Here is a 16,982-nt window from a genome sequence, read left to right as displayed (position 1 = left end):
TCTAGAGTGTTTACAAGGTTTCTCTATAGCCAAATAAAGAAAACTGCCCCGCCCACTGGTGGCCATGTTTTTGAACGCACCAGAACCACTTTTGAACTCAACCAACATATCATTAAGACAAACATTTTGACAAAGTTACATGAAGACTGGGCATTAAATGTGACTTCTACAGTGTTTACAAGATTTTTTCTTTTTTTTTACCTAGTGACCAAGTTTTTGACCCAGTTTTGAACTTGATCAAGATATCATTGGGACAAATCTTCTGACCAAGTTTCATGAAGATCGGACAATAAATGCAGCCTCCAAAGTGTTTACGAACAAATGTGGACGGACGGCGGACGACGGACGGCGGACAAAGACCGGTCACAAAAGCTCACCTGAGCAATCAGGTGAGCTAAAAATGCATGCAAACCCAAACACTTTTCAAACATTCAAATTGTCTTTATGAAACAGTCCTATTGCCTTTCAAAAGAAATAATTGTACCATCTAATAATTTAAACAAATAAATGATATTAAACAACAAAGTCAACTAAAACTAGTAAAATATGCAATTTTGAGCCTGAAAAAAAATTCAATTACCAAACTTTATATGATCTTAAATATAAGTACCAAATAACATGAAACCTAGTGTGAATAAACCAAACAAGAGCTGTGTTTGTGAAACACAATGCCCCTAACTGCGCCGCTTTGAAGCCACACGGCAGCTATTTTAGAAAAAAAAAGATCTTTGACCTTGAAAGATGACCTTGACCTTTCACCACTCAAAATGTTCAGCTCCATGAGATACACGTGCATGCCAAATATCAAGTTGCTATCTTCAATATTGCAAAAGTTGTGACCAAGGTTAAAGTTTCGGGACAGACACACAGACACACACATTCAATGACAGACAGACAGGCCAAAAACAATATAACCCCGATCATTCGATCTGGGGGTATAAAAATCACTCACAAAATCACAATCACTGATTGTGGTAAATACATTTAAATTATTAAATGGCACAATACTTTGATGAGATACAATATAAGATTTCTTTGCGCTCCAGATAATGAAGGTACAAAAAAGCACCAAAAGAACCAGACAACAGACAACATTAAGGGAATACACACCTGGGATGCTTCCCTCCATTCCTCCCATAATGTCTGCATAAAGACAATACAGGGAGTAAATTAGGGAACCAATACGTAAGCACTGGGCCTTTACTATGTTTTCAATGTCAAAATAAATTTGATTGAATATTAATGACCAATGAACATTGAGATGAAATTAATATATGCTATCTTCAATATTGCAGGTTGATCAGTTGTTTGACAGAATTCTTCCCCAAAACATAAGAGCAAGCGAGTGTAATTAAACTAAAAATACAAATGAGCCGTGCTCTGTGAAAAGGGGGTTTATTGCATGTGCCTCCCCGCTTTTATCATATATTTTTGTTTAAAGAAAGTCTCTTCTTAGCAAAAATCCAGTTTAGGTGGAAAGTGTCGTCCCTGATTACCGGTAGCCTGTGCGGACTGCACATGCATTAAACCTCCTTTTCACATAGCGAGGCTCAAATATTTGTATTCCATTTTTGATATAAGCAGAGGTGAGTGCAAATGGCACAATGAAAACCAAATATTGTGTACACATGTGTTGAACATTTCTGCTTAATTAATTAACCTTATTTAAGGCTGCCATTTTGAACGTTTGACAGTTTACCTTTACCACTCTATATTAACAACTCTGTTAACTCTGTTAACAAAAACAAATAGAAAAAACAACACCTCTGCTTTTTAAAATCAGGAGCTGGAAAAAATCAACAACAGGGGTGCATTTTTTTTAAATTTAAGTAAGGCAAACCAGACAAAAATCTGATCTATTTGTTTTGGAATTAGGTATACAACCAAGGTATCTTAAACACTTGGCCGATGTCTTTGAATGCTTTAAATCTCAAAATTGTGTTACCTAAACATAATGGCCAACACAATTATTGATTGAATTATTCACAAGTAAATGTTGTTGCTTTTTAATTACAACTTATCTGAGTCATAGAAACTGTGTAGCCCTAGGCAGCACTAGCTTGTTATTGAGGTGTGACACTAGCTATTTCATTGCACAGTAAACCTAAGTGCTCATTCAAAATTCACTTCAATGTAACCATGTCAACATAACAAATAGCATAGTATTGTGATAAATAGGGTTTATTATTGTTATGTTCTTTTCTAAAAATACACGAGATAATAATTTCAATTTGTTTGAAAGCTTGAAACGTGTTAATATAGCCTGAATATTAGTTATGCATTATATACTACAGATACACATAGACGTGTTAGAAGTCTTATAAAAATGGATCATTGAGTGTGAACCTGCTGTTTTACTTTCCATTTTGCCAGATTTCAACATCAACCCATGACATTCCTAACATTTCAAAGTACACATGATAAAATTAAACATTTTGTCTATTTCAAAATATGTTACTTTATTTGTAACAGGTAATACTACAAGGTTTATTAATTTTGCAATACTATAAGTATCTTGATTCACATAACCTAAATCAAGACCACACCTGTTTCACAAAAAGAAGGGAAGAAAAAATCCATGATGACAAAACATCCTATGCTTCACTTAAAAAACTTTGCATTTGACATAGTGCATGTGAATTTCTCTAAAATGGTATATTTAATCTCACATGAACTAAAAGGTCAGCCAGTTCCCATGCAATTCCCATGCCTGACTGATTCCGAACAACAATTGAATGTACTTCAATAGGCCAACCTTCATGCATCTTTGAGCTTTTCCATAAACAAGTACACAATACATTTATCAACATCTGTCTTTTCAGTGTTAGATGAAAATCCAGATTGAACAAAGAAATGGTTAAAATTATATTGAAACACTTTCATCATAATTTTTTGGACATAAAAATGGTTACCCAACAAATATCAATACATTGCACTGAAAATCAATTTGATGCATGTTAAAACATTCAAATGTACTGCCCTTCCATTTGAACATTACAATTAAGTTTACATTACCCTTGTCAAATAAAAACGCACTTTTTACCAGAACACACATTTAGCGCACTTAAAAGTGCATTAATTGTGTGTTTTTTGTTAATATGTGCGTTTTCAGTGTTCAAAAGTGCATTTAAGTGCGCGTTTTGTGCGTTTTTTCTCTTCAAGTGCGTTATTTTAGTGAAAAAGTGCGTTTTTTGTGTGTTTTCTTCATCTGTAAGTGCGCTTTTGAGTGTAGATGTGAGCAAAATGTGTGTTTTTTATCTAAGAAGTGCGTCTTTTATTTAGGAAGTGCGTTTTTTGTGTGTTTTCTTCATCTGTAAGTGCGCTTTTGAGTGTAGATTTGAGCAAAATGTGTGTTTTTTATCTAAGAAGTGCGTCTTTTATTTAGGAAGTGCGTCTTTTATATAAGAAGTGTGTTTTAAGGTTTACAGATGTTGGTTTTTTCTCACAAAAGTGCGTTTTTCTATTTTGATGTGCGTCTTTTTTAAGCATAAGTTAGTCTTTTATTTCATAAGTGTGTTTTTATCATATGATCTGTTTTAAACGGATGTATCTAAAAAGACACATGTTTAACAAACTTCTTAAAAAGTGCGTCTTTAACAACCGTTTAGTAAATGTTGTACAGAAATTGAACAAGAAACAAAATTGTTGCAGGCTCTAACAATTTATTTACATCAAATGAATAAACATAGACATATATCTCAGTAACCTGTAATAATATAAGGGGCAGTTTGAATAATTACTGGTTGTCCATATTAACCTGTTTAATGTTTACATACTTTATCATACAATTTCAATGCATACCCTATTGCTTACGTTTTAATCTCAAACATTTCTAAAAATGTCCACCTAAATCAGACTGTGTGTAACTAATTAAAAATATTGAAAGTGTCAAAAGTATTATGTAGGCTTGATAGTATCAATTATATTTCCTCAACATAAATAAGTATTTGAACTTTCTTATACAGATATTTATACCCTAATACAATTAATGTCTACCACATTGACCATAAACATACATTTTAAAAGGCAATTAAAATAATATTTATACTATTAATATTATTTGCTAAAACCATTCAGCATGTTATATTTCAATATTTACAATTAAATATAATGTTTTAAGGGTGCTGTGTATTATTCAATAAATATTTTGGTGTTGAAATGACTGCCTTATCAGTATTTCTCAAATTATGCAATTTTTGGCTTAGACACAGCATGGAATCAGATAAGAGAATAGCCAGTCCCTATCAGTCCTCCATCTAAGCCTAACTAAGGGGTGTTGATATACTTTTGATTTGTTCAGGCACCATCTATTTGAGAACCACAGATAGGAAGTTATTTTTTTAAAACAAGCAGCATCAGCAACTGACTTTAAGCTAGAATTAAGACTTATTATTCTAGTGTAAAATGTCTTAAAATACTTTCAGCATGAAGTATTGTGTGATGAAAAAATGTGTATTTACTACAATGTGTAAATCAACAATAAGTTTGTTGCAAAGGAGATTAAAAGTGGGTGGTTAAAGACATATAAAGTGATATGGTCTAGTTCAACAACTGCCTGTATTTTTGGAATACTGAAGAACAGTCTGTTGTAACAGGTTCGTATTTTCAATTCTGCATCCCTTTTTTATTTAGTTTAATGAATTAATTATGATCATTATCATATTTATGTATTGTCACTGGGAAATGTAAATGGATGAGTAAATGTAATGAAATTTTAAAGAAAAACAACACCATTTGAATTATTATGGCTGTATTTTATGGTTATTGTCATCTTAAAGTTATTTATACCTATTTTTGATCATTAATGAACAGATTTTTCCCCCATATTAAATGAGAACTTTAAAATTTAAAGGTTAAACCCCATGGTGACCTAAAATTTACATTGATCAGAAGATCCTTTGGAAAGAATGTGCCTCATCGCATCGCCTGCCAAAAAAGGGAGCAAAAGAGAGACTACCTGATGTATGGACTTGAATACCAGGTTTTACCCTGCACAAGCTGGCCGACATGAGGAGAACAGGAGTGGGAAAACCGCGCCCTCTCCTTGACCAAGAAAAGCTGGATTTGTTGAGAGGTAAAACTATACAGGGTACTGGTTATTGCATTTTAAAGGTGTCACACTTCCGACCAGTCCACACAGCAAAATGAGACCACGTATCTTGGTACATTTTCGAACAGTATTTTCTATCAAACGTATTTATTTATGAAAAGCGTTAAGTCACATGTGATCAGGGGATTAAAATGGCAAAACAAACAACCAAAAACAACAAGCAAACAAGCTAGTTTTGATTTAAATTTATAATTTTTATAGCAACAAGATTACCATAACAGCAATATTCAACACTTACATTATAAAATATCTTTCAGGACCTGATCAAATGAGATCATGCACGAGACGCATCGCGCAGAGGCCATGACAGTATAATAGTTGCAAAGAAGTTTGACCGGCTGGTGGCAGACTTGGAGAGAAAGATGAGAGCTGCACTCCGCCACCTCAAAGAAATGCTGACAGGCCTTGATTGATATGCATCTTTCTTATGTATATAGCTGTTCGTGTGTATATACTGTACATGTTATTTCAGTATGCTATTATTTTTTGTTTATTTATAATCAAATTATATTTATATTTATTTCATCAAATTGCCATTGATATTTAATTACTCATGTATGTTAAAAAATGTTGGTGTACATTAAAGTATAAAATTGAATTATCTTGTAATTATTCAAATACACAAATATATATGTTTATATAATTATTGGTTTTTATTGCATATCTGAATTTAATGTGTGGGTTATAACTGCGCTTAACGTGCGTTAAATGTGCGCTTTTTGTGAGTTAAATGTGCGCTTTTTTATTTAAAAAGCGCACATTTAACGCACATAAAAGCGCACATTTAACACACATGTGCGCTTTTATATGGGTTATAACTGCGCTTTTCGTGAGTTAAATGTGCGCTTTTTAAATAAAATAGCGCACATTTAACTCACAAAAAGCGCACATTTAACGCACTTAAAAGCGCACATTTTACACACATAAATGGCAGTCAAAAACGCACTTATAAAAAGCGCACGTTTAGCGCACATTTAACGCACATAAAAGCGCACATTTAACACACATGTGCGCTTTTATGTGGGTTATAACTGCACTTTTTGTGAGTTAAATGTGCGCTTTTTAAATAAAAAAAGCGCATGTTTAACGCACATAAAGCGCACATTTATCCACAAAAAGCGCACATTTTCTTGTTTGTTTGTTTTTGTTAAAAACTCACTCGGTAAGAAAAAGCGCACAAAAAACGCAGTGCCAATACCGCCACGTTTAACACACGCAAAACGTACTTAAAACGTACATTTCACACACTTTTTTGAGAAGGGTAATTTCCTGTACAGAAAATTCAGTTAAGACTCTGCATATTTAAGCACAACATTTTCCTGTTGGTTGAATTCAGATGGTAATTGATGTATACACTTACTTGAATAAACCATCTCAATAATGAATGTGTTGATGACCTTTTACACACAAAAACCATATCCCAGATAGCAGGTTTTTGCTTATGTAACAAAGGGCAAGATTTCAACAACCTCTTTTATTTCAAACACAGCTAACACTTAATAGAGCGCTTTGTAAAGGATATTAAAATTAGTAACATTCAGTTTAAGACTCAAATCTGATATATTGTCTTAAACATGGTGACTGTTACGTCAATACTTGAAGCATTTTCAAGTAGGCTTTACTTTCTTTCATGGCGAGTCTGTTTGAAAATAAAAAAATCTTTAAGCTGCACAAAAGGATTTTCTTTCTTAGTTCACAATTAAATGCAACATATAAAACAGACCATCCTCCACATTAGCCCCAAAACTGTGAACTGACATCAACTAAAACATGATGTCATCAAAATAAACCAACATCACGTACATACGATATATCATGCCAGCCCAAACATAAATATCTCACCTCTTTCAGTTTCTGCATCTCAGCGTGCAGTATGAAGCCATTAGAGTCTGTCAGACTGGGTGTTCGAGCCATGTGCCCGTGCCGGTGTTCAGTGTCAATCTTGTACCGCCGTAGATCTTCCAACTCCTTCTGCAGCTCATCTAGAAGCTGTGGATATGGAAAATATGGAAAATATTAATGTTAAATTTAAATTTTACTTAGCTTTTTTGGCTAAAACTATTTCTTATCACACACACTGCTTTTGCTTTAACTTAAACACTTTACTTAAAGTTTTCTCTGTTTTCTTGGCTCTGATTACTGACAGTCCATGTTTAAACCTTTTCCACTGAGATACGTATTTTGACGCATTTGCAGTCCCTTTGAAAGCTAAATTTAATTAAAAACCTTTCTGACTAGATTCAAGTTTTTAAGTCTTCATTTCCAACCCTTAGATACTGATGAGCAGCAAACAGCACAAAACCTGAATAGACTGCGAGTTACTTGCAGGCTGTTCTTGTTTTATGCTGTTTGCACATAGCCATTTTTACTTTGCTTCTAAGTGGGAATGGGTTCACACATAAATTTATTTCAATTATTATTTGTGTTTACTTTTTACCACATTTAAGCACAATGTCCACTAAAGGAACAACTAGAAAACAAATAAAACACAGAAAAACAAATGTTGATACTTTTGAAAAACATTGAAAAGTAAATGTACACTGATAAAAATTGCAATATTTAACTTTAATAGTTTGTTTGTTATAAATAAGAAATTAATTTTACTTCCTATTTATATTTATCAATGGCATAATTACTATATATTAAAAATAATTCATTATATACATAACTTGAAAAATAATAAGTCAAAAGCTGTTTCCATGTATGTATCTGTATGTATGCATGTTAAACAAATGGCAAAACAAGAGCACCGCCAAGCAGGTGCAGACAGCTCATCTAAATTTCAAAGAATAAAAGGGGCCGTAATTCTGTGAAAATACCTGTCAAAGTTACATTACTTTGCCTTCACAGTCCCCTTATGATAGTCAGTAAGTGTTGCAAGTATGAAAGCAATAGCTTTGATACTTAAGGAATAAAGTGGACCTAAACACAAAACTTAACCAAATTTTCAATTTTCAAAATATAAAAGGGGCAATAATTCTGTAAAAATGCCAGTCAGAGTTACATTACTTTGCCTGCACAGTCCCCTTATGATAGTTAGTAAGTGTTGCAAGTATGAAAGCAATAGCTTTGTTACTTTAGTAATAAAGTGGACCTAAACACAAAACTTAACCAAATTTTCAATTTTCTAAGTATAAAAAGGGCACATAATTCTGTCAAAATGCCAGCCAGAGTTATCTAACTTTGCCTGCCCAGTCCCCTCATGATAGTAAGTAAGTGTGCCATGTATGAATGCAATAGCTTTGATGCTTCATGAGAAAAGTGGACCTAAACACAAAACTTAACCGAACGCCGGCGCTCAGGTGATGACAATAGCTCATACTTTTTGTTTCAAAAAATAGATGAGCTAATAAAATGCAAGAAAATTGAAACTGTGCTGATAAATAGCTATGCGTGAACAGTAACAGTCTTGGTAATTAATAATGCAATAAACACAAATGTTGTCATAAACTGTGTCATCAAAGTTACAGACATAATTGTTGCAATGAATTTAATAACAGCCTCTGTAAATAACAGTTAAATCAAATTAAGAGATACATAAAATATTTATAAATTCCAATAGACTTAAAAATGACAGAACATGTTTAATAAAATATACATGTATTAGTCTAAACAAATATATATTTTACAGAAGAAAATCTTTTTGCTAAAGCTCTGAGGTGGAACATAAGAAATATTGATTTCTTTGACTAAAATAGAATTAATCTGTTGGGTAAATTTACCCTCTAATCGGACAACTGAACTATTTGTACTGTGGGAACTAGGACTACTAGTAATGTGAGATTGCAAAACAAGTTAAATGTTAACAACCCCATCCTACCTTACTGCATTATAATGACTGAGTGAATAAAGGCTTATTTTAGTATAAAAGTGGCGGTTTAAGAATAATATTGTGGAAATCAACTGTATCTCAAACTAATTGTAAAATGAATTTCAGTGGCTATAGAGAATAAATTACATATTTCTTTAAAATTTAAATTTATTTTATATCAAAATTCAAGTCATAAATATTATACGTATTTCTGTTCCTGTTTTTAACCCTATAAATATACTTTTCAATACATTTCATAGAACATATGTAACTTGTCAAATCACCCAATGTAAGGGATGTAACTTCTTTTTACATTTCTATACTATTTATAAGAATTTCCTCCCTAAACCATAAGCCAAAGCAGAAAACTAACACCACGCAATCACACAGACTTAGAAAATGAGCAAATAACTACCTTTCCCGAAGCAGGCTGTTGGGGAATAAAACAATACAGTGACACCACATGATACTTGATGAGTCCAAGACATTAAAATCCTGACAATTTCTTTACAACAACAACAACACTCAGATGTGAAGCACAATTCAAAAAATGCAATACAAAATTGTTTAAATGTTAACTAAAACTATGCAACAAACACAATGGACAACACATTTTCCCATGCAATACTTGAAAGTGCGAAGATGTGAACATACATTTCCTGTGATAATTTGCTCCCTATCAAACTTGGACATCATTTCGTTGTATTCAGCCGAAACCCGATTAAAATCTTCCTCCATGGCCGCCAGTCGATCCATGACCTCCATCTTGTCCTGCACAACAATGGAAATACTTTTTAATTGTTCTCATTTTCAAATATTGGAGTTCAATTGTCAAGTTTAAGGCCCTTAAGGTTTCATTTACACACATTGAAACAACACAAAGTTGTGTAGACATAGATATAGAATATAAGACAATGATCAATGAGAATAATTGCAATTCTAATATACTAGACATACTCAAACTCATGATCAGCACCATTTTTTAACATGGATTTTAAGGACATTTATGTTTTCTTAAACAAATAGACAAGTATCGTGTAAAATAAAGGATAGTTTGCCGTACAAAATAGTTTAATTGTGACAAATAAACAAGTTTAACACAAGAGGCCCATGAGGGCCTGAATAGCTCTACTGGCTGAAATCAATAGGGCTCAAGCCCTTGATAGTATGAACAATCTGAGTAAGTTTTAAATAAACAGACGCAAAATGGGAAATTTATCGCATAAACAAGAAGAAACGTAAAATTTAAACTTCAAATCGCTCCTTTTCAACAATAAGTTGGACCCATTTTCTTCACTCTGAATGGGGTTCTGGCCCTTGATGATATAAAACATCCGTTGAAGTTTCAAAAGGATAGAACTTTATATGTAAACAAACAAGAAATGTGTTTGTCGGAAACACTATGTTCCCTTCTGCGCCGCTTTCATTTTTTTTGTGACCTTTGACCTTGAAGGATGACCTTGACCTTTCACCACTCAAAATGTGCAGCTCCATGAGATACAAATGCATGCCAAATATCAAGTTGCTATCTTCAATATTGCAAAAGTTATGGCAAAATTTTAAAGATTTTCATTTTTTTCTCAAATTCAAGGGGAGATAATTCTGGACTTATAACTCCGATATTGCTCATTTTCAATAGGGTTTGACTCATCATTCAGATTAAGACACTGTGCAAGTTGGGAAATGATTGGATGAAAACTGTGGACTTCATTGCGTAAATAGAGGTTATTTGTTGGATTCGGTGGAATATCGATTTTATTTCACAAGTGATGATAGAAAACATTATTTTAACGAGTGGCGAAGCCACGAGTGAAAATATACATTTTCTATGATCACGAGTGAAATAAAATCGATATTCCATCGAATCTAACAAATGTTCTTTTTATTTTATGCTTTTTTCACCGTAAATTTACATTGTTAATGAGTTTTACTTGATAATTTCGCTGGATTAATGACGTCATTTCGTCGAAAAAATGACGTCATTTCACAGTAAAACAGTGAAAAATATCGATATTTTTCACTGTTATTTTTCACAGTGGAATACCAATTATTTTTCACTGGTATTTCTCTCTAAACCACCAGAAAGCATAAAATAAACAAGCCTTATTTCACAATTTTCTCAAATTCAAGGGGAGATAATTCTGGACTTTTTACTCTGATGTAACCCATTTTCAATAAGGTATGAGTCCTCATTAATATAAAGACACTGAACAAGTTTGAAAAGAATCAGATGAAAACTGTGGACTTTATCGCGTAAACAAGAAAAAGTCTAAGGCACGCACGCACGACGGAAACCATGCCATGAAATAAGCTCTTCAGGCCTTCGGCCAGTAGAGCTATAAATGAAATACTTAGTTAACTATCCAGCTGGGATAAAAGTAAATTGACACAGAACAATTTTCAATTTTTAATTTTTTCATATATATTTCACCTATTGAGGCGACATATATCAGGAAAGAGTTAAAATTGAAATACCGTAGGTTTCCACGTATAGCGCGCAGTTTTTTACCTCCAAAAATCAAATTAAAAAGCTGATGCGCGTTATACATTGATACAACGCTATCCTGGCTGCTAAATTGGTAAAAATATGTTGTGTAATCGTAAATAATCAAAATGGCCGCCATGTTTTTTTTCCAGAAAACCACCACCCTATAATTGTACTGACTGAGGGGCCATTGTCGAAACAACCAGATGTCGCTACTGGTAGGTATGAACGCGGTAGAAGAAGTTTTGTCAAAATAAATTTGTTTGAATAAACTTGCGGACATTTCTTTGTTTGTGTTTTAACACTTCCTTATCGATGAATTCCGATGGGGATTGTTGTAGAGAGCAGGCAAAGGTAGGTGCGAACGAGGTCTTTTTACGGGTAACGGTAGGTGTGAAAGGGGGTCATTTTGCACTTCGTAATTGGCAGATGATATTGAGTAATATGTGCCACGACTTATGACAATATGCAATTGCATTTTGTGTGTATAAATATTCAACGTTCAACTGTGGTGTTTCAAACATTCGTTAGCAATCGCCTGAACTACAATACAGAGAGATATTGACATCGTCATACAGAACATCATCCAATTGAAATTGTCTACCATCACAAGATTTATCTTGAAATTGTCCATAAACACAAGATTTATCTTGATTGTCAAAATGGGTCGTGTACGTCAGTCGTATACCGCCAAAGAAAAGCTTGATGTTGTCAAGTACGCCGAGACTCACTGTAATCGAGCTGCTGGGCATGAGTTCAATGTCGGCAAGTCATCGGTGCGGGAGTGGCGTAAGAACAAGTCCAGTCTGCTGAAACTTCCGTGTTCAAAGCAGGCTCAGCGAGGGTCGTCTGCTCACTACCCAGATGTCGAAAAACCGCTGCTCGCCTGGGTAGAGAAGAGGCACGACAGTGGAATCACTGTTTCCACTGTTGAGCTACGTATGGAGGCTCGTCGGCTCGCTAGTCTGAGCGAGTCCACGAACGACTTCAAAGTGTCAGTTCGATGGGCCCACGGCTTTTTGAGACGTCACCACCTCTCTTTAAGAAGACGAACGCATATAGCGCAGAAGCTACCGAGCAATTTCGATGACAAGTTGATCGAGTTTCAGCGCTATATTATAAAGAAGAGGACGACTTTTGAATTCGACATGGCACAGATTGGCAACGCTGATCAGACCCCGCTGACGTTTAATCTTCCTGCTCATACGACCATTGTAGCAAAGGGGTCAAAGACGGTGACCATCAACACTACGGGAAATGAAAAGAATCGCTTCACCGTCATGCTTGCATGCACAGCAGACGGTGGAAAGCTCCCCCCGTATGTTGTCTTCAAGCGGAAGACACTTCCAAAGGGTGTCACGTGGCCCACCGGGATCATCGTGAGAACACAGGACAAGGGGTGGATGGACGACAATCTGGTTAAAGACTGGGTAAAAACAGTCTGGGGAAGACGACCAGGTGGTTTTTCCAAACGAAGCCTCCTTGTCCTCGACGCCTTCCGGTGCCATCGTTCCCCGGCTCTGCTGCACCTACTCAAAGAGGACTACAAAACCACTCTTGCCATCATTCCGGGTGGCTTTACCAGCGTCCTGCAAATACTTGATGTATCCATCAATAAGCCAATGACGGTCCTGTTGCAGCGACGCTGGAACCAGTGGTACAGCGAGGGCGACCACTCCTTCACAACCACCGGGCGCATGCGGAAGCCGGAGTTGGAGGAGATATGCAAATGGATAGTAGAAGCATGGCAACAATTGGATCCCAACATCATTGTAAAAGCCTTCAAGAAGTGCTGCATTTCCAACAACCTAGATGGGACTGAAGACGACTCTGTTTCGGACGACATGACGAAGAAGACATCCGACGACGACTGCTCTACAACTACAGATGAAGGAGACCACCACAAACTACAAGACTACTACAAGGAAACATCGACCAGAATGACAGACGAACAGATAGAGAAGTTTTTGAGAGCGACAGCGACGAAGAAGAATTTGAAGGTTTCGATGCATCTGACATTGACGGAAGACCGCTCTAGACGACCGCGGAAGAACGACAAAGACAACAACGGCCCTTCTTAGGGCCACCCATATTCTCGAGAGAATAGTCTTAACAATTGTCAAAAAATATAGTCCTTCGCCCGCATACCTTAACAATTGTATCCCTGTCTTCTATGCGTAATTCAAATTTACCGGTAATGCCAACGCTTTCCCCGAGGAAAAATCACACGATGTACACTAATTCTTATTTTCTCATGTTTTTCATGAAATGCACGTGGACTGTTAATCTTTTGGTAGAAAATTACAAAATTATCAGAAAAGTATAGTGCTATGCAACCCCTGCTCCTAATCATAATGACGCTTCCTATTTTGAATGCTTAATTAAGCTTTCCAATGCCCCGGATTATTGGACTGTGTAATAGTAAAATGGCGGCCATTTTCGGTCCGATTTGGTGGTTTTATTGTCTTAAAATATTTTTTCTCCATTTTTGCATTTAAAAAACAGCCTGCGCGCTATACACGGGTGCGCGCTATACGTGGAAACCTACGGTACTCTTTTTGAAACTAATGAACCAGATATTTATTATAAATGATAAAATAAACACAATGAACTCTTAATAAGAACAATCTGAACATTTTTGGATATGAACATTTATAATAATTGCTCGTTTTACATTACACATGAGTAGATATTGAAATCTTTACCATTCTCAATTTATCATTTTCATTCTTTAACCGTACGACATCAGTCTTCAAGCGTTCATTTTCTGATTCAAAGTTCTGCAGCCTCATTGTGAGGTAGTCCACTTTGTCATTCTCTAGGCTATTTTTGGACTGAAATGCACATCAAAATACTAAAATGAAAGATATAGTATTTTTCTCCAGGGTACATACCAATCTTTGATAGATATGTTTATTTGTAGCAATAACACATGATAATTACAAAACAATAAACTAGCGACAACTGTACACACAATCTTAAGAAAACATTATTTTGTTTCTTTACTCCACCCATTTTACCTAACAGCAAACAAGCTTAAATTCATTTAATGGTCATCTAGTACAATATAAAATTTTAAAAAGGTAAATGAAATGAAAATGCCTTCAATTGCCAAAAAACACAACAACAACAAAAGCTTATCCACACTTATCCATGAAATCACACAAAATACTGCCAAAAGACACCCTGTATCATACAAAATGTCCACCAACGTACCACAAGGTCATGCAGTTTTTTCTGCTCTACCCGAACCCGCTCATCAGACTTGACCTCCATATCTTTAAGCTGCTCCTCCAGCGTGTGAATCCTGCAGAGAAAAGAAAACGTAAACAGCAGGAATTCTCCACAAAAGACCAACAGGTAAAACCAATATATAGTCATGTTGTGAATTCCTTTTCTTTCAAAATACATTTTTTAATCTGTATTGAACTTCAAGGATCATGTTCAGAAACATAACTGTCATACTTGAAGTCCTGTACAAAAGAGAATACAAGACCAAATCTAATAACATACTTTCAATTTCACCATACAACAAATTGCAGAAATAACAGGAATATCAATAAACTTTATTTTCACTTTAAGTTACACAACTCTGCAATCACATATGGTTATCATACGGTGCTAAATAGAGCATTATTATGCCTATAAGAGTATTAGAAAATTGACGATAGTGCAAATGTAGATACATACAGAATACAGCAGAGCCGCATTTTGGGAAAACAGGGCTTAATGAAATCAAAAGTGTTTCCTGGATTAGCTTGTGTAGTCTTAACAGGCTAATCAGAGACAAAACATTCCACTTTTATTTTGTTAGTCTCATTTAAAAGTCCAGTCTAGGCAGAAAATGTAGTCACTGACCAGCCTGTGTGGACTGCAGAGGCTTATCTGGGACTATACTTTACAAAAATGCATTATGCCCTATTTTCCCACAGAAAGGCTCAATTACATTACAGTCTGGATAAATTAATGGAATTTTTTTTTAAGTAAACTAAAGACTACATTAGCATTAGAAGCATTAAACTAGTACCTCCTGCTGAGACATGCATATCTTTAGATAAACCATGTATGGAATTTTCAATGACATTAAAATTGGATACTGATGTTTTAAATGCACTCAGCATTTAGAACTAAAGTTGAGTTGTGAAAATTGGACATCAGTCTTCCGTCAAACTTTAAGTTACAATAGTGCCCTGTAAAAAGTGTGTATTTAAAAACAAGCTGTGACAAAAAAAGTTGATACAGTGACAAATTCAAAGATGTATATGGACTAGAGTGATTATGTTCACAAAATGCAGTTAAAGAGACAAGACAGAAAATTAACAAATCCGATTATGGCATGCACTTTTAATGCAGAAATATATCTAATTGAGAATGCAAATTAAAAACCACAATTTGTATTGGTACCACGTATAATAAGTGGTTTTATATGTTTTAAAACATAAGCATATTATATGTTCAATCTATTTTTGTCTATAATAGTCAGATGCACATAATAATTGTTATTATGATAATTCTTATTATTATTCCATGTAAAAAACCTTCATCTCTTGAAAAATAAAACAAAACAGTTTTGTAACAAACAAAAATCATTATATTCAATGGCAGATTTATCACATCGATTTTAAAGTTTTCAGTGGTTATTGTGCACTTTTTTCAACAAAACTTTTATGAATTAAAATAACAATGGACAAACAAAGTCAAACTAAAAAATGCATTATATAATGTTTAAATGTAAACAAATAATGTTTAATTACTAGAGAGAAAAAAAAAGTAACACTGCTATCTATAAGTTCATAATGTGTAATGGAATAAGACTTTGTCTAAACTAACGAAATAAAATAGAAGAAAAGCATACAGCTGTTAGCAACCTTGACCACTACAACACAAAACCCACACTGCATGTATTCCCCGCAAGAATGCAGAGAAATGTTTAAAATACATTCTACAATTCTTGTTGAAATATGAGATCGTACATGGCAATCAAATTTGGTTATAATTGTTTCTACATGGCAACAAGAAATTTGCCAATAGGACATGTACCCCCCATTCCACTTTTGTCTAAAACTCCACATATAACGATCTGTTTCATGGTAAGTGACCTTGACCATTGAGGTATGGAAGTGGGCAATATACCCAACATTCAGTCTCCTTGTGGTGTTCATTTGTAGTATGTTTGAACTTGACCTTTGCAATAGTGAGACATATGTTACATACAACAAATCCACATAGGATTTACATGATTTAACATTTGCGGCAAGATATTTTAACATCCACCATCCATATACATGTATATTACATAGTTGTTACAGAAATTTTAAAGAATCTTGCGGAGAATATGTCAACCAAAACAACACATCTTGCTTACCTGTCCACTACGCTGTTATAAAATTCAGACAAACCAATGGTTAGTGAAAACATTCCGGGTAGCATGGACTCCAAAACGTACAACATAATGCAAAACTAGTTTACATGGCTAAACAAATACTTATTATTTTTACATAAAATATACACTGGCAGACTTACGTATAACACATCTGTTTTTTAACAAATTTTTTAAACTGTACACATTTTTTAAA

At 34.5% G+C, this 16,982-nt stretch overlaps 1 protein-coding gene across 6 annotated transcripts in view; it reads right to left on the bottom strand.

The window, feature by feature from the left end:
• The window catches only part of LOC127869003 (rab11 family-interacting protein 4A-like), a 50,206-nt gene that overhangs the window by 12,765 nt on the left and 20,459 nt on the right, over window positions 1–16,982 (bottom strand). For 3 of the 6 annotated variants that reach the window (XR_008044363.1, XR_008044362.1, XM_052411246.1), the window contains exons 11-17: window positions 16,772–16,783; window positions 14,623–14,713; window positions 14,112–14,240; window positions 9,576–9,692; window positions 9,337–9,351; window positions 6,953–7,099; window positions 1,111–1,143 (exon numbers count right to left, since the gene is read on the bottom strand). Coding sequence is in view for 4 of the 6 variants with exons in the window: in XM_052411246.1 (XP_052267206.1) it covers window positions 1,111–1,143; window positions 6,953–7,099; window positions 9,337–9,351; window positions 9,576–9,692; window positions 14,112–14,240; window positions 14,623–14,713; window positions 16,772–16,783 (544 nt within the window). In the remaining 2 variants the exon portion in view is untranslated. The remainder of the gene's footprint in view (window positions 1–1,110; window positions 1,144–6,952; window positions 7,100–9,336; window positions 9,352–9,575; window positions 9,693–14,111; window positions 14,241–14,622; window positions 14,714–16,771; window positions 16,784–16,982) is intronic. The other 3 variants (XM_052411249.1, XM_052411248.1, XM_052411247.1) reach the window with 3 other exon arrangements.

The sequence above is a fragment of the Dreissena polymorpha genome, chromosome 2, assembly GCF_020536995.1.
Source record: "Dreissena polymorpha isolate Duluth1 chromosome 2, UMN_Dpol_1.0, whole genome shotgun sequence".
Classification (NCBI taxonomy): domain Eukaryota; kingdom Metazoa; phylum Mollusca; class Bivalvia; order Myida; family Dreissenidae; genus Dreissena; species Dreissena polymorpha.
The sequence above is the reverse complement of the archived record's forward strand: the minus strand, read 5'-3'. Positions and strand labels throughout refer to the sequence as shown.